A 22896-nucleotide genomic window follows, 5' to 3' on the forward strand; every position below is an offset into this window, starting at 1 on the left:
TTGGCTATCCCAGTGTGTCCATGCAGGCAGGACAGAGGGATGCCCAGGGCACTGCTGACAGAGTGGAAAGAGCTCCCAAGGGCCAGGACTGGGCCACGTACAACCCAGAGTCCAGGAGATAGGTGGGCGGTGCCCTTGCAGCCTCCTGAAAGCACACAACCCACTGGCCACACTCAGGCTGACCATGTGGCAGAGCTGATGGGCAGCCCCACAGTGATGGGCAAGGAAAGGAGAGCAACCTCAGGGTGCTGGAGAGAGGCCACAGCACCCAGGTGGATGGCCAGAGTGCTGTGACTACCCAGAGAGAAGCAGTGTCCTCAACACCTGCGTGCCCTCAGACAGACAGCAGAGAGCAAAAGGCGAGATCCAGGCTAGTCCCCTCACAGTATGTACTCAAGCAAGGACAAACTTTATTATGCTAGCTTGGGTTACAACAACAGAGTGACATTTACTATCGCTCTAAAGTTTATTAAAAAAGGATGCTTGCAAACTACTGACTAACACCCGTACTGTCATACAGTATTAGGATGTTATAAGTGACAATAAAAATAAGGCACTCAGAAAAAACTGCACAGCTCATGACATCAATCATAATAAGCCTGGCTGGGTGCAGCTGTTTAACTGTAACTCCACCCACCTAAGGGGCCTGAGCAACACTGGGTGGCCCACGTGTGAGCCCAATGCACACCCCTCTGCTCAGAGTACAGGGGACAGTCCTTCTGCCTCCAAGGACTGCACAGTCTAATTTCAGGTAGGAACATGTTGTCACTGTGCTCTTGTGTGGGGAAAGGGTGTCGTCTGGCCACTGCTCCATCCCTCCTGGGCAATGTCACCTGTTTGCCCTGTGTTCTGTATTCTGGAACATTTGGCCTGTGGTCACCCTGAGTGGTGGTGACCAAGAGGTAGGTGTCTACCAGCTGGGCCATTTTTCCTACTCTCAGGTCCCCTGAGGGCCCCGGCTGCCTGTAGAGCAGCCCGAGTCCTGTGCACCCTGACCACGCGTGTCCTCTCTCGGGTCAGCTCCCATCAACGAGCAGGGAGACGGCTTGAGGGGACACTGAGGCCAGGGTCTGCGTGCACATGCCCCCTCAAAGCATGGCCAACCCTTCACCCACCTGGAAGGCCAAAGCCAGAATGCTCCTCGCCGCGGGCACATCCCCTGCCAGCCACTTGGACTTGGCGCCCATGAGCCAGAGCACCTCCGCTTTGGGGCAGTGTGCCACGGCCCTCTGCAGGAGCGCTTCCAGGGACTCCCTGCAAGACAGAGGGCCACCATCACCACCAGAGCACACAGGGTGCCTGCAGCGGTGGCATGGGCACTGCAAGACAGTTACTGCTCCAAAGTTCGACACTATAAATGATTTACCAGATTTTACAATGGGGAGAGTGTGGGGAAATCTTTTCTCTCCATAAAGGTTCTAAAATCAACTACTGAAGAGGGTGCTACAAAGCAACGCATTGTTTAAATAGCAGAGTCTGACAGAGAGACTTCTCAAGAGGCCCTTTTATGGCCGTGTGTCCTGGAGGGAGTGGTAACTTTTCATCTTTAACCACAGATCCGCCGATATCCATGATAAAGACTATGACCCCGAGGTCTATTCTTTGGCATCCAGAGAAATTGTCTTATTGGAAGAAAGTTATTTTAGGTCACTATTGAGCAAGAAGACTGTCAGCTGGGCTGTAAAGCCCCCCAGCTCTCGCACAGCTCAGCACCCCATCACACCATCTGGCACGAATAACCTCTCGGGGCCTCAGCAGCAGGACAGAGTGAGTGCACGGAATCGCTCTGCGTGGAGTGAAGCCAACGGAGCATAACTGTGCTTCCCGCACAACACCAGAACCCCAACCCCAAGCATTCTGTGTCCCCGCATCATTCTGTGAGTCAGCCAGACGGGAAAGGCTCGAGAGACGCGGGGCAACTGGCCCCTGAGCCCAGGGATCAAGGGCAGCAGTGCCTTTGATCACTGAGGCCACACGGAGGCACGTCCACAAACCACACCCAGTAGGAGAGGCTCTGCTCCAGACTGGACTGTCTGAGGTGAACTTGTACAGGGTAAGCCAGCATTGTCGTCTCAAAATGGCCCCAAAGGAGTTAACTCCAGCTGGCGGGAGTGGGGAGGAGACAGGAGCTTCAGCAACACACATGCAAAGACACCTTAAAGAGACTGAGACTTAACGACACCATGAAAAAAAAATAAGGGCTCAATGTGCCGAGCTGAAGCTCTGGTGAAATCAGCAAGGCTGTCCCAACTCAGCACAGGGCCAGCAGCAGAAGATCCAGGCAGAGGGTGCCCAGTGACGTGAGCCCAATGCCCTGCACGGCTACCTACTCAACACCAGAAATTGCAACACCTAATTGAATCAGCAGTTACAGCCAATAAGGCAGACCCAAAAGGTTTTTTCAATTAAAGTGTACAATTAAAGAAAATTGTCAAGGACCTCCTTAGAGCACAGAATCCAGCCCAAACCCAAATCCAGCACAGCTTAAATGAAAACCATGCTTGCTTGAGCCCAGATGCCGTGCCGCCCACACTGCTGAAGCTGGTGCCGGCACAAACGTGGGGCTTCAGGCTCCAGCCTCACCCCAGGCACCCCTGGGGCCCCTGGGCGTCCGCTGGTTCAGCTCTAAGTGCTTCAGCACACAGGACCATCGGTGGCTCAGTTTCTCAACTACAAAACAGGAATAATCCTACTGCAAAAGGGGTCTCCAAGACGGCTCCAGTTGCCGAGTCCCAAGTGCCACAGAAGCTGCTGCCCCTCACCGCAAAGGGCTGACCTCAAATTCAGGCACTCGCCCATCTGTGGGGACGTGAGGTTTAACCTCAGTGCTGCACAACCTAGGGTCAGAGCTCAACAGCAAACGGGCGGACGGTCCCACCACATACCTGGTACCGTGGTTCTTCTCGAAGTACGCGGCTCGCAGCCACACACTCTTCTTGCTGGGGAACACTTGCAGGGCATAGGCGTAGATGGCTCGCGCACACTCCAGGGCACTGTGGGCCACACACTAGAGCAGAGAGACAGGCATGGGACGAGGCGGCCCACAGCAGCCCAGAGCAGGAGGCGCCACCTGCTGCAGTCATACCCCGGGATGATCTAACAGGACGCACAGTCCAGGAGAGAAACCCCAGGAGGAGGGGACATGAACACCGCAGGAGAAGCACGTGAGACCCAACAAGGCCGCCTGCTGGCCTCTACAAACAACAGGAGTCGGCGCATTGAAGCAGCGGCCACAGCGGCAGGCACGCATGGCAGGCACGCATGGCAGGCACGCAGGGACGACACATCCCACATGCTGGTGCCTTTCTCAAAATCAGGTGTAGTATATGTTTTCCACTAGGAAACTATGCTCACTGGAAACCTGTAAAACACAGGTGAATACAAAGAGAAAGAAAAACTCATCCACCAAACAGAACTACCATAAATGCTCTACTTTCTTTCGATGTTTCTTCCTTGCTCAAGAGTGATTTTGTTCCCTGGTTGGTGTCAAGACGAGAAGACAGCCAGTCACTATTTGAGGTGATAATCTCTCCCCTGGACGCCCACTGGAACAGGGTGACGGCTATTCTCACCGAGCCTCACACAGGACAAAGGCCAGTGCCCAGCACAGACCTCAACGCTGGATGCTCGCTGACCGCCCAAGAAAACTTGCTGCCCTCCACACTCTTGCGGATGCTGAAAGTACTTCATACCAGAAGGGGTTTTGTATCTCGGGGTAAGTGAAGAGCCACTAGGAAGTCTGTTAGCAGTAAAGTTTTGCAGCTGTGAACGTCAAAGTGTCGTGGAATGGAACTAGACAGGTGGCCTCATGGCCCTGCAGGTCCTCACACGGGGCACCTGAGCCACCCCAGGCCACTCCCCAGACCGACAGCTGCCTTGTCCAAGAGGGCCACCAGCAAGGCTCCTGGTGTTCAAGGACCACCAGCATGGAAATGGGCGTGGAAGGGAAAAGAGAGCAGGGCTTAGCACAGCTGAGACCTCCTCCTTCAGACTCAGCTCCTCGTTGGCCACGTGGCCTCGATCTGACTCAGCCACCACAGAAACGAAGAAGGGCCCTGCCTCAGGCGTGTCCTGCCCAGGAGCATCTGGAGAAGTGAGGGCAGATGCTAGCCAATGATGAGACCCCATACAAACTGGTCTGTACCCCTCTCCGTGACTTCTGACCCAGGTCCTGGAGGCCAGTTACAAAGCCTTCAGGCCTCCATGGCCCTACAAGATCAAGTGACAGCGTGCCCAGGGTCTCGGGTGTGGGTGGGCGGGGCCAGTCCCTGGGTGTCCAGAGCACTAGGAAAACACTCCACACTTCTGAGCACAAGAGACTTCAGCTCTTACTCCAGAATTACAAAGCGCTTTGAAAGACAGCTGTGCTTACTCCAGTATACGTGAAAGAGAGAATCAAAAACCGAGAGAAAACCTGAATCAGCTCATGGATTTCTGCTTCCACGATCTGGATATCTGCAGGGTGACACCCCCACGGAGGGCCTCCAATGCTGTCAAAAGCAGTAAGGAACATAAAAAGAAGCAGTGTTTAACCCCACATTCAGAATACAAAGGGGCTCAACCACCAGGAGCTGGGGTTCTTGTTCATATTTAGGTTTCTTCCACTGCAGAGACTGTGCAGATATTTGTTAAATTATTCTGTAACTTTTTTACGTCTTAAATATTACGTAATGAAAAGTTTTTAAAAAACCACTACAATTGGCCTGCGTCTTAATTCCTCTAACAAACCGAGAGTGTGTTTAAGTGCACAGGCCATGTGCAGGCACACGGCCAGCCGGTACCTGTGCTCTGGGTCTCAGCACATGCAGCACTTGAGACGAAGGCGCCAGCAGTGGACCGTAACCTCACAGGAGAGAGGAGGAATCCTTAGTCTCTCTTGATGTAAAGAAGTGAACAGGGGCTAGCCCAGTGGCGTAGCGGTTAAGTGCGCGTGCTCCACTGCTGGCGGCCTGGGTTCGGATCCTGGGCGCGCACCAAGGCACTGCTTGTCAAGCCATGCTGCGGCGGCGTCCCATATAAAGTGGAGGAAGATAAGCACAGATGTTAGCCCAGGGCCAGTCTTCCTCAGCAAAAAAAGGAGGATTGGCATGGATGTTAGCTCAGGGCTGATCTTCCTCACAAAAAAAAAAAAAAAAAAAGAAGTGAGCAGCCACAGGCATGAGGGAGAAAGGCAAGCTCTTCAGTACCACAGAATTCCAACTAATAAACGCTAATAAAATGTAGAAGAAATATTAAGAAAATCATCATTTGGCCAATACCACAGTAATAACTGATACAAGCCAAAAACATCATTAATGGACCCACAAACCAGTAGATCTAAGTTTGGCGAGAAATGGTATATTTACATAGTCTCAAAGTGTCTCCTCACAAAATACTTATTAATTACAAAAGAACAAACTAGTAACCTTCCAGTGGAGAAACCTGGCAGACGCCACCTGAGCTGGTCCAAGTTGAATGTGGCTCCCCACACAACCCACCAGGAGGAGACAACATCCCATGGAGAGGCAGAGCCTCAACCCAGTCTCGAGGAAACGCCGTGGAGACCCGAACCAAGGGGGCACCACAACATTTCTGGCCTGTACTCCTCAAAAGAGTCAGACTCATGAAAAACAGAGACAGACCGAAGCCCTCCTCCAGACTGTCAGGACCACAGAGACCTGAGGATGTGACCCTGGGCAGCTACTCAACCAGAACACAGTCGCGTTTCTCCTTTACCTAAAAGGACACTCAGTGAGCCAACTGGTGAAATCTGAATACGGTCTGCAAATGCCGTAGTAGTACAGTACCAACGCTAATTTCCTGATTTTGACAGCTGTGCTGTGGTTGTGTAACACAATGTGCTCTTTTAAAGAAACACACAGAAGTATTTAGAGGTAAAGGGACATCATATCTGCAACTTACTCTCAAAGAGTTCAGAAAAAATAAGGGGCACGTGTGTGTGTGCGCATGCACCTGTGTGTGTTTGTGGAGAATGAAAGAGCAAACGTGGTAAAACGGGTAAATCCTGGGGAATCCAGGTGAAGGGCACATGAGAATTCTTCGTACAGTTTTGCAACTTTCCTTACGTCTGAAACTATTTCAAAATATAAAGCTAAAAAGAGAGATGGCCGCATTTAAGGTATTAAATCTTCCATCCAGGTGTGCTTCCGATCATCCTCCTCAATCCCAGAACCAACCATGGCACACATGACTGCCTGGCAGGTGGCCACACTCCCAGCCTTGTCACACTCCTCAGCATTATTAAATACCTTAAAGGTGTATATCAATTTTGACCCCATAATCTCTTCTCTGGAAAACTACTCTAAGGAAATAATCTCAAAGTATGCAAAAGTGGTGCACGCAAAATGTTTTCTGAAGTGCACTTGAGAAACTAGGGGGTGGGAGACAACCCAGACGTCGAGAGGTAAACAGCTAGGAAAGCTGTGTGAGCTTAGATTCCACGCTGGTTCCTGGTCCATGATACGCATATAACCACGCGTGCACCAGAGAGCTCTGCAGATTAATAAATGCTCAGAAAGTAGCTCTTCATGTAAACTTGGGTTAACAGAAAACTGCATTCCTTACAACGGCAACTATGTTTAAAAATCAGAGGGTCAAAAAGACTTTGAAACCACAGCCTAAGTCTAAGGTGCCTGCTGTTCCCCACAAACAGAGACTCCAGGCCCACGGAGCTAAACTTACGCTGTCGGCATCTTCCATCCAGGTGTGCTTCCGATCTTCCTCCTCAATCCCAATACCAATCACGGCACGCATGACTGCCTGGCAGGTGGCCACACTCCCAGCCTTGTCACACTCCTCAGCATCCTGAAAGAGGGACACAAAACTGAATTTACAGCCCAGGGCTGCAGGTGCCTGATAGGGATTATGTATTCCTGGATGGTGAGAACCGAGAGATCCTTCGTACCGCAGGTGGTATGGGTTCAGAAGGTTCTGAGGCCTTTAAGATCCTGCGACAGCCTGTCTGACTGTGTCTGTCTCATTCACTGATGTACCCATTCCTGCCACCCAGCAGATAAATGCTCAACAAATATGTAATGACTGAATGAAGCTGCATCCATCCACTCAACAAAAATTACATCAGTACCTACTGTGTACAAAGTACTAGAGCAGGCAACTCAGCAGCTATGAGAGGTTTCTACGCGAAAGAAATTTCCCAAGTAGTCGGAATAAAGGCCAAATTCACAAAGACTTCTATCTGTTGGTCTGGAACTCAAGATTCGAAATCGACAGAAGGAAGAAACACTCTAACCAAAAGAGACAGCCCTGTCAGGGGGTGGAGGAGCCCAGCAAATGGAAGGTAAGACAAAAGCCTGGGGGAGGGACCAATCACAAGGGCATCCCATCAGGCAGGTGGACAGGCTGACCAGCAGAAAAGCACTTGACTTGAGGAGAGCAACTTCAGGATGTGCAGAGAGAAGACAGTCATGGTTCTACAGCAACGAGAGACAGAAATGTATCACTGAAGTCTCTGGCACATCAAGTAGGAAAGGACCACAATGCAACAGAGAAATGCTGCAAAGGACATAATAAGCACACAGTTCTCCAGGATATAAAAACACAAATGACTTTTAAACATCTGAAAAGAAATTCAAAGCCATTCTTATTTTTAAAATGCTCATTAAGCTACCCTAAGTACCATTTTATACTCATCAGATCAGCAACATCAGAACGTGTCGACACACTCACGTGGTAAACGTGGGGACACGGGTGTTTGTACATGGCAGTGGAGCAGATGCGGACCTCTGTGGAGGCCAATTTCACCTTCTCTATCAAAACAAAACGTATATACCTTGACCCAGCAATTCCATTTTAAGGAATTCATCTTACAAATATATTCCCATACACGCGAAACAACATATGTACCGGGACACTTGTAGCATTGACCGCAACGGAAAAGAGTAGGAACTACTCTGCTGTTTCCATCGGCGAGAGACTTGTGATCAGCCGGTCAGGCGATGGTACAGCAGCACATGCACTGCTGAGAAGGCGCCGACCCTGGGGCTTCCCTGGACAGACCTGGGTACAAAATGAGCACAGCACAGCAGCCCTCACCTGAGCCCCTTGGGGCCCTGCCAGCATCAGAAAACCATCCCAGACAGACAGCAGAACCAAGGGCAAAGAGGTAGGAGAGGGCACATGTTAAGGTATGGCAGGGGCCGGCCCCGTGGCGTAGCAGTTAAGTGCGTGTGCTTCACTGCTGGCGGCCCAGGTTCAGATCCCGGGCGCGCACCGATGCACCGCTTGTCAGGCCATGCTGCGGCAGCATCCCACATAAAATGGAGGAAGATGGGCACGGATGTTAGCTCAGGGCCAGTCCTCCTCAGCAAAAAGGGGAGGATTGGCATGGATGTTAGCTCAGGGATGGTCTTCCTCACAAAAAAAATAAATAAATAAAAAAGGTACAGCAAAGGACAGTGATGGCCAGGGAAACATGGCAGCGACCTGGTGGGGCAACAGCCCTGACCCGCACCCTCCGAGTCTGCAAGCCCCGGCAAGGGCTCTGCGTTTTACGGCAGTGCGGAAGGACAGCACTGGGGGTCTTAAGCCACAGAAGGAGTCACACAGCCAGTCTTGTTTTAAGAGCACCACCCGGCTGCTGTGCGAAGCGGGAGCAGGGAAGCCCACGGGGAGGTCATGCCGAGTCTGGGAGAGGTGATGGTCTGCCAGAGGATGGCAGAAGTCTGTCAGGTGAGGAGAAGCATCCGGGCCCGGGACAGATGTGAAGGGAGACTCAAATTGCTCATGGACACAGGGTATGAGAGAGAAGTCAGCGACGGACTCACGGGGTATGACCGTGTTGCTGTCTACTGAGGTGAGAAAGGCCACAGGTAAGTAAGCGTTGTGGGCAAACCAGAGATGCGTTTTGGACACACCAGGCTGTGGTGCTGTCACACGTTCCTGGGGGACGCCGGGCCACACGGGTGTGGATTTAGGGCTGTGGGGAGCACCCAGAGCAGAGTCGACATTTGGGGGTTCCTGGCACATAATCAACATTCTTAGCAACAAGGTGAGATGAGATCACCAAAGAGGTGAGCAGGGAAAAGTCTCCAAAAGGGGCTTAGGGCCAAATAGGCAAGTTATTTAGAATGTGAGAAGAGACGGAAAACCAGCAAGAGAGGCAGACAAGAGACCAGCGAGACAAAAAGAAACAAAGTATGTCAGCGTGTGTCCAAGTGATTCGAGGGCATGGGCTGCTGAGAGGACAAACCCCACAGACAGCTGGATCTGCCACCAAGGCTCCCCAGGTCTGCAGCAGCACCACGGGGTCAGAGCCTCACTGAGTGGGTTCCAGAAAGAATGGGAAGTGGAGAAGTAAGAAGGCAAAGATTAAATGACGCTTAGCAGAGAATCAGGTACACAGCAGGTGCTCAATAAACGATGACTGGCTCAGGAGGCAAAACATTCAGAAATTATAATGCTCTTTGCAGGACAACATGAAAAACTTACATGTTAACCGTAAAATGACTGAATTGGTCTACATTCAAATCCTTTGCATTACATTCTAGTATAAGCAAGTAGTCATTGAAAACGAATTCTGAGGAAAAGTGAAGATGAATAAAAGTCTAGGTCATACTGTACTGGTTCTGCACACTGGCAGTCTTAGTGAAGGGTCTGCAGGATGGTGGTCTGAGAACTACCAAGGGGACAGGACCCCTGCCATCACCTCCTGCAATCATCCTTCTTGACAAGATGAAAACGCAGGCTGGCAGAACAGACAGACTCACTATGGCCAAGCAAGTGCACCCCAAAAAGGGGCTTAGGAGTGGATGTCAACAAAGAGGGGCACTTCCAGGGGAACACAGAGGGCTCTTCCTCAGCTCCACTCTGTGTCACATGGTTACGAGGGCTCGAGGAAAACTGAGAAGGCACTCAGAGAGCTGGAGTACCGAGCCCTGCAGTGTGCAGTATCAGCCTCCAAAAAGCTCCCAGAGGATTAGACGAAACACTGACATGGCTAGCCAAGATCTTCCCTCCTGAAAACAGCCAGAAAACCTAGACAAAATTTACGAAACAGTGGCTGTCAAGACACTGGACATCGGTAACCAAGGGCCGTGAGAACTGAGACGCAGAACAGTCAAGGGGAGCCCCATGTCTGCCCAGCTCACTGCCTGGAGCTTCCAGGCTACAGCACAGGGGGACCCAAGAAGGGCCGCTAGAGGAGGCAGTGCTGAGAGGCCTGGAAGACCAAGGGGACAGAGCACAAGAGAGAGAACCCCAGATATCTGCTCTGCAGAGGGTCCCCTGCAAGTCTTGACTGAACAACAAGCAGTGCATGAGTGTTTGGAAAGAACCATCTGAAAGGATTAGCAGACACAATCCTTGGAGCTCACACAGGGCCAGGAACAGCACCTGTTCCCAATAGCCAGACTGGAAACCCCCAAGAGACACAGGGCACTGAGAAGAATACAAAGAGAGGCCGCGTCTCCATAGGGAAATTAGCCCTGAACTGTCCCAAACTGATCACTGCTGAGTCCGACCTAGCAAAGTGTCAATGCAAGATCCAAAGGATCAAACGTCTCCAACAATGTAACTGCATTCCAACACAAAAGTCCAGAATATTTATAGGAATGCAAAATATCCAGCACCCACTAAGGGAAAAATTTACAATATCTGGCAACAAATCAAAGATTACCAGGCATGCAAAGAAAACAGAAAAATGCAACTTATAATGAGGGGGAAAATATCTATCAAAATCAACCCAAAACCGACACAGGTATTAGAAGTAGCAGACAAGGACACTGAAACAATTATTATAACTATACTCCATATGTTCAAAATGTTCAGCAGAGACAGGAGACATGAAATAAATAAAAAAAAAAAAAATTAAATTTCTAGAAATGAAAACTCCAAAATCAGAGATGAAAAATACCCTATGTGAGATAAACAGTAGATTAGACACTATAGAAGACTATAGTCTTCTGGAACCTTATGACAAAGCAACAGAAGCTATCTAAAATGAAACTGAGAGAACAAAAGAATAATTTTTTAAAAACTGACCAGAGCATCCATGAGCTATACAAGCTAACACCATATTCAATGGGAAAGACTAGACATTTTCCCCTAAAATCAGGAACAAGACAAAGACGTGGGCTCTGACCACGTATTCAACACTGTACTGGAGGTTCTAACTAGGGCAATTAGACAAGAAATAAAAGGCATCCAGATTGGAAAAGAAGTAAAACTGTATTTGCAGATGACATGATCTTCTATATAAAAAATCCTAGAGAATCCACTAAAACTATTACAATTTAATAAACTATTTCAGAAGGTCACAGGACAAAAGCTCGATATTCAAAAATCAACTGTATTTCTATACACTAAGAATTAACAACCTGAAAATAAAATTAAGAAAAACTTTCATTTATAATAGCATCAAAAATAATAAAATAGGGCTGGCCCCGTGGCTTAGCGGTTAAGTGCGTGCGCTCCGCTGCTGGCGGCCCAGGTTCGGATCCCGGGCGCGCACTGACGCACCGCTTCTCCGGCCATGCTGAGGCCGCGTCCCACATACAGCAACTAGAAGGATGTGCAACTATGACATACAACTATCTCCTGGGGCTTTGGGGGAAAAAATAAATAAATAAATAAAAATTACAAAAATAATAAAATACTTTGGAATACATAAAAGAAGTGCAATACTAGTATACTAAAATATTGCTGAAAATTTTTAAAAAGACCTAAATAAATGGAAAGACATCCATGTTCATGGACTGTAAGACTTACTATTGTTAGGATGCCAACACTCTCCAGATTAGATTCAGTGCAATCTCTATGAAAATCCCAGCTGGCTTTTTTGCAGAAACTGACAAGTTGATCCTAAAATTCATGTGGAAACAAGAAAGAACCAAGCAAAGCTAAAACAATCATATAAAGAACAAAGGAGGAGGACTCACACCTCCTGATTTCAAAGCTTACCACAGAGCTATGGTAATCAGAATAGTATGGTGCTGGCATAAATTCAGACACGTAGTCCAACAGAACAGAACTGAGTCCAGAAAGCAACCTGCACATTGATGATCCACTGGTTCTCCACAATGGTGCCAAGACCATTCAACAGTGGAAAGATACAGTGGTGCTGTAACAACTGGTCATGCACACGTAAAAGAATGAAGTCAGACCCCTACCTCACACCATATACAGAAATTAACTCAAATGGATCATAGACCTAAACGTGAGAGCTAAACAAATAAAAATCTTAGGGGCCGGCCTGGTGGCGTAGTGGTTAAGTTTGCGCACTCTGCTTCGGCAGCCCAGGGTTCACGGGTTCAGATCCCAAGCACAGACCTACACACTGCTCATTGAGCCATGCTGTGGCAGTGTCCCACATATAAAACACAGGAGGACTGGCACAGATGTCAGCTCAGGGACAATCTGCCTCAAGCAAAAAGACGAAGACTGGCAACAGATGTTAGCTCAGGGCCAATCTTCCTCACCAAAAAAAAAAAAACAAAAAAAAACCTTAGGAAATACAGGTGTAAATCTTCATGGCCTTGGGTTAGGAAAGGTTTCTTACATATGACACCTAAAGTATGAGCAACAAAAGAAAAAAAAAGGTAAATTGGACTGTATCAAAATTAAAAACATCTGTGCCACAAGCAGTATAATCAAGACAACCCACAGAATGTGAGCAAATATTTGCAAATCATATAGTCTGATAAGTGACTTGTATCCAGAATATATATATGAAGAATTCTTACAACTCAATAACAACAAAATAGATAATAATAAGTAAGCAATAAGAATGCAATTTTAGGGCCGGCCCCGTGGCTTAGCGGTTAAGTGTGCGCGCTCCGCTACTGGCGGCCCAGGTTCAGATCTGGGCGCGCACCGATGCACCGCTTGTCCGGTCATGCTGAGGCCGAGTCCCACATACAGCAACTAGAAGGATGTGCAGCTATGACATACAACTATCTACTGGGGCTTTGGGGGAAAAATAAATAAACAAAATTATTAAAAAAAAAAGTTGGGGGGGGGGGCTCCAGGAGCAGGCACAGCATCAGCTGAGGCAGCCTCCTCAGGAGGAGGAGAAATGCCCTCACCAGCTACGTAGGCCTGGGGCAGCTCAGCTACAGACAGCTGGGGTCTTTCCAAGAACAGTAATTAGAATTGTGGCAGCAGGAGCACAGAGAAGGGAGGATGCAGGAGGTCTGGGGCCGTCTTCCAATGTTGAGGGGCAGGGGGTGAAGCAACGGGGCTTGCTTTGTAGGGCCCCTCCTGGCAGAATGAAGCAGACCAACATAAAGAAGCACGTTCCCCTAGGCTGACTACACAACAGGCTGGGCCTCCCGGGAGACAGAAAGCCCTTGCCCAGAGAGCTCACGCAGCAGAGCGGAAAGGAGGAGCGGGCACCCATCCTGGCGGCTGGGTTAGAAGACTTCAGAGACTCCACCAACCAGAGTGTACAGAAAAAGTTAAAAGACAGGAAAGAATGAAAGAAGCAATAAGACTGTCTTGTCATTCCCTTTCGATCACATTATTTTACTTGCAGAGTGGTGCAGTCCTACACGTCCTAAAACTTCTTCAGCGTCCGAGCTCAAGATGTGCTCAGGGTTCTGACTCTACAAAAGGCAACGATGTGGTGTCATAAGGAGAGCCACCTGTGCCAGCATGGGAACTCTCAGGGACCATGCGGGAGCCCCTACCCTACGACGGACTGCACTGTGTAGGAGGACATCCGTTTTCAAAGCAGACACCATGGCACCTGACTGCTGTTGGCAGTCCTACCTGCCCACCTCACCTGGATCCACTGCTCACGGTTGATCTCCACACCGTTGGCCCGCAGGGAGGTGATGGCTCGGTCAATGATCTTCTCCACCATCTGTGTGTTCCCGTTGGCCTCCTCCAGCTTGGCAGCCGTGATCCAGATGTGCCGGTCTGTGGGGATGTTCTCACGGGCCTTATTCAAGACCTTGCGCGCATTTTCATAGGTCTCCAGCCTTGCCAGAGCAAGCCAGAGCTGCAGGGACAGAGGACCAGAGAACGAGGACTGCGCTCAGTGCAACCCGCCAGGCTAACCGCAAGCCGCCCTCAAATGGCCCGCCGCACCTCCACAAAATCCTTTCTAAAAGCTTTCAAGCACCACATAAACAGAGTCGGTGAATGGGCACAGCAGCATTTTTTGCCTAGTCTGGTAACTGTTTCATTACGCTTCTGACTAATTTAGTGACTCTCTGGTTAACGTGAAAGTTGACAGTCTCAGTCACACATTCCAAACGCTGGTTAAACATACACAGTGTGCCAGACTCGCCCCAGGTGTGGGGACAGCAGGTGAGCGAGATGTCACCGTTGCCTTCACGAGCTGAAGGACACATGGGTGCAGCCTTCTGGAGTTCTCATAATCCTGCTGTTGACTCTGCAACATTTCATCACCAAAAATGTGTATGGACTCTATTTATTTTTATGTAAATAAATTAAGATTAATTTTGTTTGGAGAATTTCACAATACCCCTTAGGATAATGAAAGACATACTGGATATCATAAAACCAAGACTAAAAATCACTGCACAGAATGTTGTGAAGAGAATGTTTAAAACTAAAGAAATTCAGCTTAGCTTTGAGGCAAAGAGCCAACCTCATGCTGGGCTGGCAGAAAGATACACCAGTATTTTCTATCACCCCCAACCCTTCAGGTCCCATTTACAAACTAAGCTGAATTAGAAGGACTGGCCTCCGAAAACCAGAGCTCAACACAGAATTCTCTGCAATGGTCAGGGACGAGCTAAGATTCTGTTCTGCACTTCCATCGGCACATGGAGCACAACAGACCACAGCCAGACTGACCACGCTGCTTGGCAGCTGTGTTACAGGGTGGCATCCTGTGACTTCACGCTGCCTTATAGTCCCAGGAATCACAGCCTCAGTGAGCTCAACGCTCAGCTGATGCCACTTCCAGATACTGAACTTGGCTCGGGCCTTGGCAGGGGTAGTGGACTAGAGCCTGGGGGACTCACCTCCACACTCGTGGGGCAGCACTCCACAGCTCGGCTGAGCATGATTCTAGCGTCTTCAGGCTCTTCCAGCTCAACAGCCGCCTTCCACAAGCGAACTGAGTTTGGAACATGCTCAAGGGCTGGGAGAAGTCAAACAAGAAACCAGGTCACAGAAAAAGGGAAGCGAAAGCAGGATGCTTGTGTCCGAGGATGCTGCAGCCAGCAGGGTCAGATGGCCTCTCCCCTGGGTGACAGGCCAGGATTGCAGGCCTACCCTTTAAACATGGGTCCTCTCAGGTCCAGAGCAGACACAAACGAGAGCAACGCGGCACATCTTGAAAAAGAAAGCAAGGGTGGGGCACAGCAGATGGCTGAGGGTGGCACAGAGCTGTGTCTCATCTCTAGTCTTTGTCACGCTTGAAAATCAACGTTAAAACAGAAAGCAACGCAGACATGAGAAGACAATCAGCCACACAGGAAGGGCTGGCCAGGCAACCTGTGAGTGTGAGTGAGTGCGTGTGCAGAAATCACGGGAAAAGGAAACAGAAACGACGCTGGGATCTGCGTCTGCCCAGGCTGGTGTGTGTCTGCAGGCCGCTGAGCTTGGGAACTCCTTCCTGGCCCCCAAGGAGTGCAAGGAGAACAGGGCACTGTGTGGCTACACCACGCTGACAGCAGTGCATGCACGGGCAGCTAGCACACGGAGTGACATCAGGAACGGGGACAGGCTCCCAGAAGAGGCATAATGCAGTCCAGAAACTCCAAACCTTTGTTTAAGCAGCAGAGCCCTTTCTTCAGATGGAATTTACCAAAAAGTCCAAAACAGAAGGCAGATAAACACAGAGCCCTGCAGTGTAAATGTTAGGGGAGGGCGAGGCCAAGCCCTCCAGTCAGCCCCCGGCGGGGTGACGGTAACCACACAAGCTTACGGGGAACATGACAACTCGGGCCACAGGAGGAAACCAGAACACCTCTAAGCTCCCAAAGGAGCTCTTGTTTCTTAAAAATGCATAGGCCAACCTTGCAGAAAATAGATCTAAGATTTAATGGTACAGAATTTGCAGACCCACAAAATTTCTCATGTGAAATGAGGGCACAGACTAGGGCCTTCTGGGGAACCCGGATGAAGCCAGGATGTGACCCCCTGAGCCTCCCTCACCAGCAGCAGCAGCTCACCTCACTGTCTGAGGAGATGGGGCTTCCCTCCTTTATAGGCCCTGTAAAAATGGAGGTGGCCTCTTCCCCTCTCCCATGGCCGAGCCAGAAAGCAGCCCACTCCAGGGTCACGGCATACCATGTCAGTCCCTGGCTGGCTGTCATTATGCTGGCAAACCGGAAGCAGAACGTACCCAAGATGCCCAGGACGAGTGGGCCAGGGAGGGGGGAGACACAGTCCACAAACCCCAGGAGCCTGCCCTCAGTGAATTTCGAAGGGTCCTCCAGTCCAGGGCACACGGGGACCACCCCTCCGTGATGGAAAACAAGCTGCTGCTCCCGTACCACCTGCCACAGAAGACAATGCCCCGGCCTGGGCCTGGGCATTCAGGAATCACAGCACCTCGGAGGGGCCCCTCCACCTGTTTTCTGAGTGCCACAGGCTGCTTCTGACCCCACAGATCCAACTACACTTGGCTTACACATGCCAGCCAGGGGTGCTATAAGGAGCCCCTGGGAAGGCCCAGTAGGAGTCACAGAGGCCCTCAAAGGTTGTGGAACAAAGCTACTCTTTCCTGCAACCCCTGGTTGGCTGCTGAGCCCAGGCAGAGAGCAAATACTAGGCTAAGGGACATGAAGTGACCGAGCAACCTGATTTACTCCCCGTGAACTGGGCACTATCTGACAGACCAAGCCACAAGCTGGGGAGAGGCACAGCAGCCTGCGGTCAGGTGGAATGGCACAGGAGAAGGGTGGAGCAAGGGCAGGTGCAGTACAGGTAAGCCGCCTGGGCCACGGGGCAGATGCCTCCCACACTGGCTGCTGATCAACCTCCTCCTCCCTCGGCCCACACTTACGGCCTCTGGGGAGTTCCTTAGGATCAGCGGACTGAGAAGGAAAAGCCCATCTTGGTTTACACATGGCTCTGCACAGTACGCAGCACTGACTGCCCTGACCCGGCCTCAGGTTATCACGTGATCCTCCACTTGGTCAACTGAAACTGCAGAAGATGGACCTACGCTGATTCATACAGCAGCTGAAGCTCTGACTGCGGTTCCAGGAACTGGAAGGAACCGGGTAGGAAGTTTGGAATTTTGGGGAAGAGATGTGCCATGGAATGATGGCAGAGCGACCCACGTGTGAAGGTATTTGTGCCCCACGTGAGTGCTCTCCAAGGCACTCACGCAGGGAGGCCTCACCATCACTGCACACAGGACCACATCCCACCACCCCCCGCCTGCTTCACAGGCTGTGCACAAGCACCATGGAGGCAGGACCACGGCCATTCAGGGTCCGTCCATACAGGCTCCCTCCCACGAGTGATCTGATGCTGCCTGCTGCCGAGCTGAGTCCCCTCCCAGAGAACTGTTCCCTGGTCAGCTACCAGACCAGGCCGATATCCTGGACTAGTTCCATCTGGAGGGGCAGGAACTGGTTCTTATTGGGATGGATTTGCCTTCCCTGCCTGCAGTGCTCTGCCAGCACCACCACCCATGGAGTTACCCATCACAGGTTCAACAAACTTACTTCACAGCAAAAGACATGCAGCAAAGGGCCTGAGCCCAGGGATTGCCTGACATCTCCATATGCCTGTCATTCGGGCAGTGGCTCGGCAGAACAGCAGACGCCTACTAAGCACAAGGATTGGGCCTCGACCTTACAGGATGCAACAAGTGCTGTAACAGATGACCACCTGCAGTGGTGGTTCTCACAGAGCCAGAGCACACAGGTCTAGGAGGAAGCAGTGACATCCAAGCAGCTCCCTGGGGCTCTACGTCATAACCCACTGGGAAAGCCTGGTTTCCATCTCCATATCTTTGAACTCTGCTGTCAGGAGGCCTCATCCCAAGGGAGGATGTGTCCACTAAGGCACACGGCCATGGTTCTATGCACTGAAAGCTGAGGCAGTCTCCCATCTCTCTGGCCTCCTGGTGCCACTGGCTGGAGAGGTAAACTCTGACCCCCAAGGTGAGACTGAATTGCTGCCGTGTACCAGAGGAGGGGAGACCGTGACTAGAGCCCAGAGGGTCCTGAGGCCTGGTTTAGTATTCCCATTTCCAAGAGTCAAAGTTAATGGGAAGGATAGCAGCCCAAGACAGCAAGATCACCAAGGATTTAGCCCTTTCAGGAATAAGTTTGGTCACCCGCCTAGGGAAAGAACTCCGACCAGGTAAGGTGCGAGCAGAGGGCCCATGCAGTGGAAGAAAGTCCTCACCTCCAGCCAGGTGACCAGGCAGAGTAACGAGAACACAGAACTGGACATCCGTTCCTCCTGCCTATTCTCCATGCACATGTTAACTATTCTCTTCTTTTCCTTCTCCTTATTTCACATACTCTGCCATCAAGACGTCTCATCCCAAGGGAGGATATGTCCACTAAGGCACACAGCCACGGTTCTACTGTACTGAAAGCTGAGGCAGTCATACTGCTGGAGGTGGACTTCACAGTTCAGCTTCTAAGGTACAGACCATTCAGGTGGGACTGAACTCATAGAGTGGTTAACTTCAGCCAGAGTTGGCTACGACCCCAGGACTCTGTCTCCACATCTTGAGAGAGCACAGGAACTCCTCCACTGGCCTCTCATCAGCAGCCACAGGACTGGAGCTAAAGCCAACCACTGCCGACGGGTCCAGCTCTGGCCAAGGCACTTCCCAGAGAAAAGCTACCATGCTGTGTTGAGGCTGCCTACAACCAGTGTAAGGGACAGCCCAGACAAGAAAAGAGCAGTCCGAACTAGTGATACCTGTTAGTAGAAGACGGGGCCACTGAGAGGCCGACGTGATCCCAAGCCCGTGGCCCTGTGGGGAGGACATTCAGGTGCTGTCCCTGTGCTCACAGTGACCCAATGGTGATGGCCGCTGGAGGCCGCCACGCTTTATGGACCAGAGTATATGGTTTCGGGGTCAAATACCTCCACTTGTATACGACTGCATTAATTAGTAGAGTAACATAGTGCTTCATACCTATCACGGTGAACTGAGGCAACAGGAAACAGCCAACGGCCCGGCCCCCAGGGCCAGATGTGCCCTCACAAATGAGGACATTGCAGCTCAGAGATCAAGCACCACACCCAAGGTCATTCAGCCTCCTCAAGCCTCAGACTAGCATTCACGCTCAAGTTCTCCCAACAAAGGACTAGCCGTCAGCTGCGTCCCAGAGCTCACACGCCAGAAACTGAGGGCTGGGTGGTGTCCTAAGTCACTGACGGAAGTAGCTGTTATCTTAGTTGTCAAAAATCAGACCCTTCAAGCAGTGACAAGTGTTCAAGAGCTAAATGAAGCAGCACCCAGCTCTAACCCCAGGCACCCGGAAAAAGAATGCTGCTTTTGGAAATACTGTAAGGATGGGGGCAGGCCAGGACCAGGACCGGGACCAGGGAGCAGGGGCAGAGGCCAGCTTGAAAATTCCATGTTCTTTCCACCTTAGTGAAGCTTCTCTGCCTGAGATAAAGCAGAGCTGGGAGGCCTGCTCACCTCAAGGTCCAGGACGGCCTGGAAACGCAATCACTCAACACTCCCTACAGGCCCCAGCTCCATGCCTGCTCCCTTCTCCAAATGTGAAGCCAACTGGAAATGAACTCAAGTAATCTGGTGGTGAACAGGGAGGGGCCACAAAGACATTCTGACCATTCATCACGCCGTGTCAGGGGAAAATCAGTAGAGCTTTCCTAAATAAATAATGCTAATTATCCAGAGTTTAATGTGTTTCTCATTACAGAACTATTTTCCTAGCTGAAAAAGATCAGTCGATTTCTATAAACCAAGACTGGTGCAAACTTTCTGCTCCCAGCCTCTTCAGACTAGCTCTGAACATTTAATGGGTAGCGGGGCTCCAAGCAAGAAACCAGACCCAAGAGAGGAAAACACACTTGAAAGCACAGACACAGGCACGCAGTTAGGGTCAGACACCAGGTGGACACCGCCTGGCCTCTGTCACACACAGACAGCAAAGACTCACAAACTGTGAGATAGTACCCGCACAGCCTGGCGTTACACCCCTCTGTCTAACAGTTCACTCAGACACACATCTTAGAAACAAGAGCTAGAAACCTCTCGCTGAAAGCTGCCCTCGATTCCACAGAACACACTTATTCTACCACACTCCAAAGGCAGGGAGAAGCAGCCACCGGCACAGGTTTACTCCACGTCAGCCTCCTGAGCAGCATCTGCTCTGGAGCAGAGATCAAAGCAGCATCTACCAGACAGTTCTGGTGAAGGGAGAAATACTGTCCCTGTTATCAATCTTGCAATAATGAAAAACAAACTGCCCACAAAAGCTCCATCTCGGCAGTGATTCCTGGATGGAATCAGTTTCCCTGGCGTGCAAACCACCCACTGTGACTCAAGCCGATGGCACACACTACCTTGCTTAAAACACTCGGCAGGAAAGTGAGGTGCTGCCAACACGCTGCCTCGCAGGAGTTTTATGAGACAAGAAGGAGTTCAATTAACGTACAGCACTGGTGTGACCACACAGTTGGTTCAGACTTAAAGCAAGTGGGAGACTTCTACCTGCGGGAGCATCAGGCTCCTAGCAGACGGAAGAGAAGACTAGCACCCACGAGCCTGCTTCATGCTGGCTCAGCTCCACCCCTCACACACACCATCTCATCGAGCCCTAAAAAGCAGGTTCTGAACAAATGTTGTTCTCATCTTGTAGATGGGAAAACCTGGGCCACAGAGCGATTGCCCAACTCACTCAAGGTCACACAGCAGGAAAAGGCAGGAATGAGATCTAAAGCCGAGCCCCTCAGCCAAGGTGGAAACTCCTCCCACAGAGGGTCCCAGGGCAGAGGCAACTCACTGCAGAAAAAGGCCTGGAAAACGTCACCCGTTCTTTGACCACTGCCACTAAAGCCTGAGCAAAGCAGCAGAAAAGCTGCTCTCCAAGAGCACAGGCACCAGGATGAAGAAGGCAGCAGCTGCTTTATGTGGACAACAGCCCCAAGTGCAGGCACACCTGCCCCGATGGGCAACCCTGGGAGGCTCACCTTTCCGAAGAACCCGTTTCTTGGCTCGAACGTCCGTTTCCAGCTCTGCTGCTCTGATGTAAATCCTAACAGACTGTGGGAGGTGACGAACAGCTTGGGCCACCACGGCTTTGGCTGTGTCCCCAGGCTGCAACCTGGCTGCTTCTAGCCAGACATCTTCACTCTGTGGGGCAAAAGAACAATAAGTGTACATGCAGGCTGGAAGCCACAACAGAGCAGCAGGCACCCCCAGAAGTGCAGGCACAAGCCTCAGGAACAGGAGGGGCTGGGCTCATCAGACCCACGGGGCCCCCAGGGTTTACAACCAAACAAAAGTCCATCAGCTTGGCCTTAAACACACCTGCACCACAGACCCCTATAACAGCAGTGCTTGGGCACGTGGCTACAGCACGTCTGTGTCCGAGTGGGGAAGACATGCAACAACACTATGAGAAAAGAACAGTTTGTCCTGCAAGATAATAAGTCAATCAATCCATGGGCAAAGTGAAAACATACAGGCAGGTGGGCATGTGTTTGCCTGGGAAGTTCCGATTTATGCCTCATGTCCTGGGGTAAGTATTCATAGAGCTGCTTTCACTGTCAAGGGTACCCTAGTCTGTACAATACGTGTATGATCACTTAGAGGGTCTCACAGGACTTTTTAAAGCTTGTCTATCACTCCACCTCCAAAAGTAAGTGCTGGAATATTCTCTCAGGAGTTAGCATTCATCGTCAGGTCTCTCACACCAGGCGGGGTGGAAGAGCTGACCACTGTGGCCCTTTCTAGGTAAGGTCATCCTGCCACTCAGCTAATGGTGGGTGGGCCTGCAGTCCAAGGGAAAACAAACAGGGGAAACCCTCCCGCTTTTCACCTCGTCCCCCACACCTGTCCTACTGTCGCCCGTCTAGACGCCAAAAGGCAGGCAGTCTCCCCCTCACTCAGGTTTACTCCCACAGGTGTCCTGGGTGGTAGAGACACCAAGAGTCCAGCCAGGGCTGGCATCATACAGCCTCCCAGGAAAATGTCTTACCTTGGGGCACATCTCCGTCCCCTTCATGATAAGGTTTCGAGCCACTTGTAGCTTCCCAGTGACTTCTTCCAGGCGAGCTGATGCAATCCAGGCTGGTGGGTGATGAGGGTTTGTCTCCCGAACAGACTTGAGGAGCAGTCGCGCCTTCTTGATATCACTAGAAGGGCAAGAATCAGGCCACAGGATCAGGCCACCACACTGCCAAGGGTGTGCCCAAGCCCAGAAAGAAGGCACCACTGCACAGATACAATGTATGAACTGTCAAATCTGACGTCCCAAGTGATATAATCAACTCAAAACTCTAGTCAGCACCGTTCCGAGCCTGCTTAGCATCCACGCAAAGAGGCTCTGAGCACCTCTTCAGGAGCCAGGAGCAGAGCACTGAGGTCAAGGCTAGAGGCATGCAACATGATTAGCAAGCTGCCTTCTAGCTCAGCATGTGCACAGATTTGAAATATTATTTGTAACACATTTAAGGTCCACAATGAATTGATACAGATATATTTTAAACAGAAAATCTAACTACTCCACTATATATTCCTTAGAACATCCACATCCTATTTTGACTGCATATTTTTCAAATAAAATCCAAAACATTCTAGACAATCTGAGTCCCACCCCAACCCACCAGTTCCGCAGAGCACTCACTTAATGTCCCCTCCATGGGTCGGGATCATGGAATTTAAATCCGTCAGATAGCCTTTGGGGTCAACCACAGTTTGTCCACTCACCGAGTCAGACACCTGCAAGACAGGCCAAGCCAAGCTGCTGAGATGGGGCAAGGAAGGCCCAAAACAAAGGACTCAGAGGG

The 22896-nt window shown here is 50.7% G+C and overlaps 1 protein-coding gene across 4 annotated transcripts in view; it reads right to left on the reverse strand.

Moving 5' to 3' along the window:
* Positions 1 to 22896, reverse strand: part of PRPF6 (pre-mRNA processing factor 6) — a 61161-nt gene that overhangs the window by 12513 nt on the left and 25752 nt on the right. For all 4 annotated transcript variants that reach the window (XR_009222865.1, XM_058562227.1, XM_058562228.1 and 1 more), the window contains exons 7-14: positions 22734 to 22828; positions 22086 to 22242; positions 21076 to 21238; positions 14952 to 15070; positions 13739 to 13957; positions 6682 to 6804; positions 2886 to 3007; positions 1116 to 1254 (exon numbers count right to left, since the gene is read on the reverse strand). Coding sequence is in view for 3 of the 4 variants with exons in the window: in XM_058562227.1 (XP_058418210.1) it covers positions 1116 to 1254; positions 2886 to 3007; positions 6682 to 6804; positions 13739 to 13957; positions 14952 to 15070; positions 21076 to 21238; positions 22086 to 22242; positions 22734 to 22828 (1137 nt within the window). In the remaining variant the exon portion in view is untranslated. The remainder of the gene's footprint in view (positions 1 to 1115; positions 1255 to 2885; positions 3008 to 6681; positions 6805 to 13738; positions 13958 to 14951; positions 15071 to 21075; positions 21239 to 22085; positions 22243 to 22733; positions 22829 to 22896) is intronic.

This window comes from Diceros bicornis, chromosome 19 (genome assembly GCF_020826845.1).
Source record: "Diceros bicornis minor isolate mBicDic1 chromosome 19, mDicBic1.mat.cur, whole genome shotgun sequence".
Taxonomy (NCBI): Eukaryota; Metazoa; Chordata; class Mammalia; order Perissodactyla; family Rhinocerotidae; genus Diceros; species Diceros bicornis.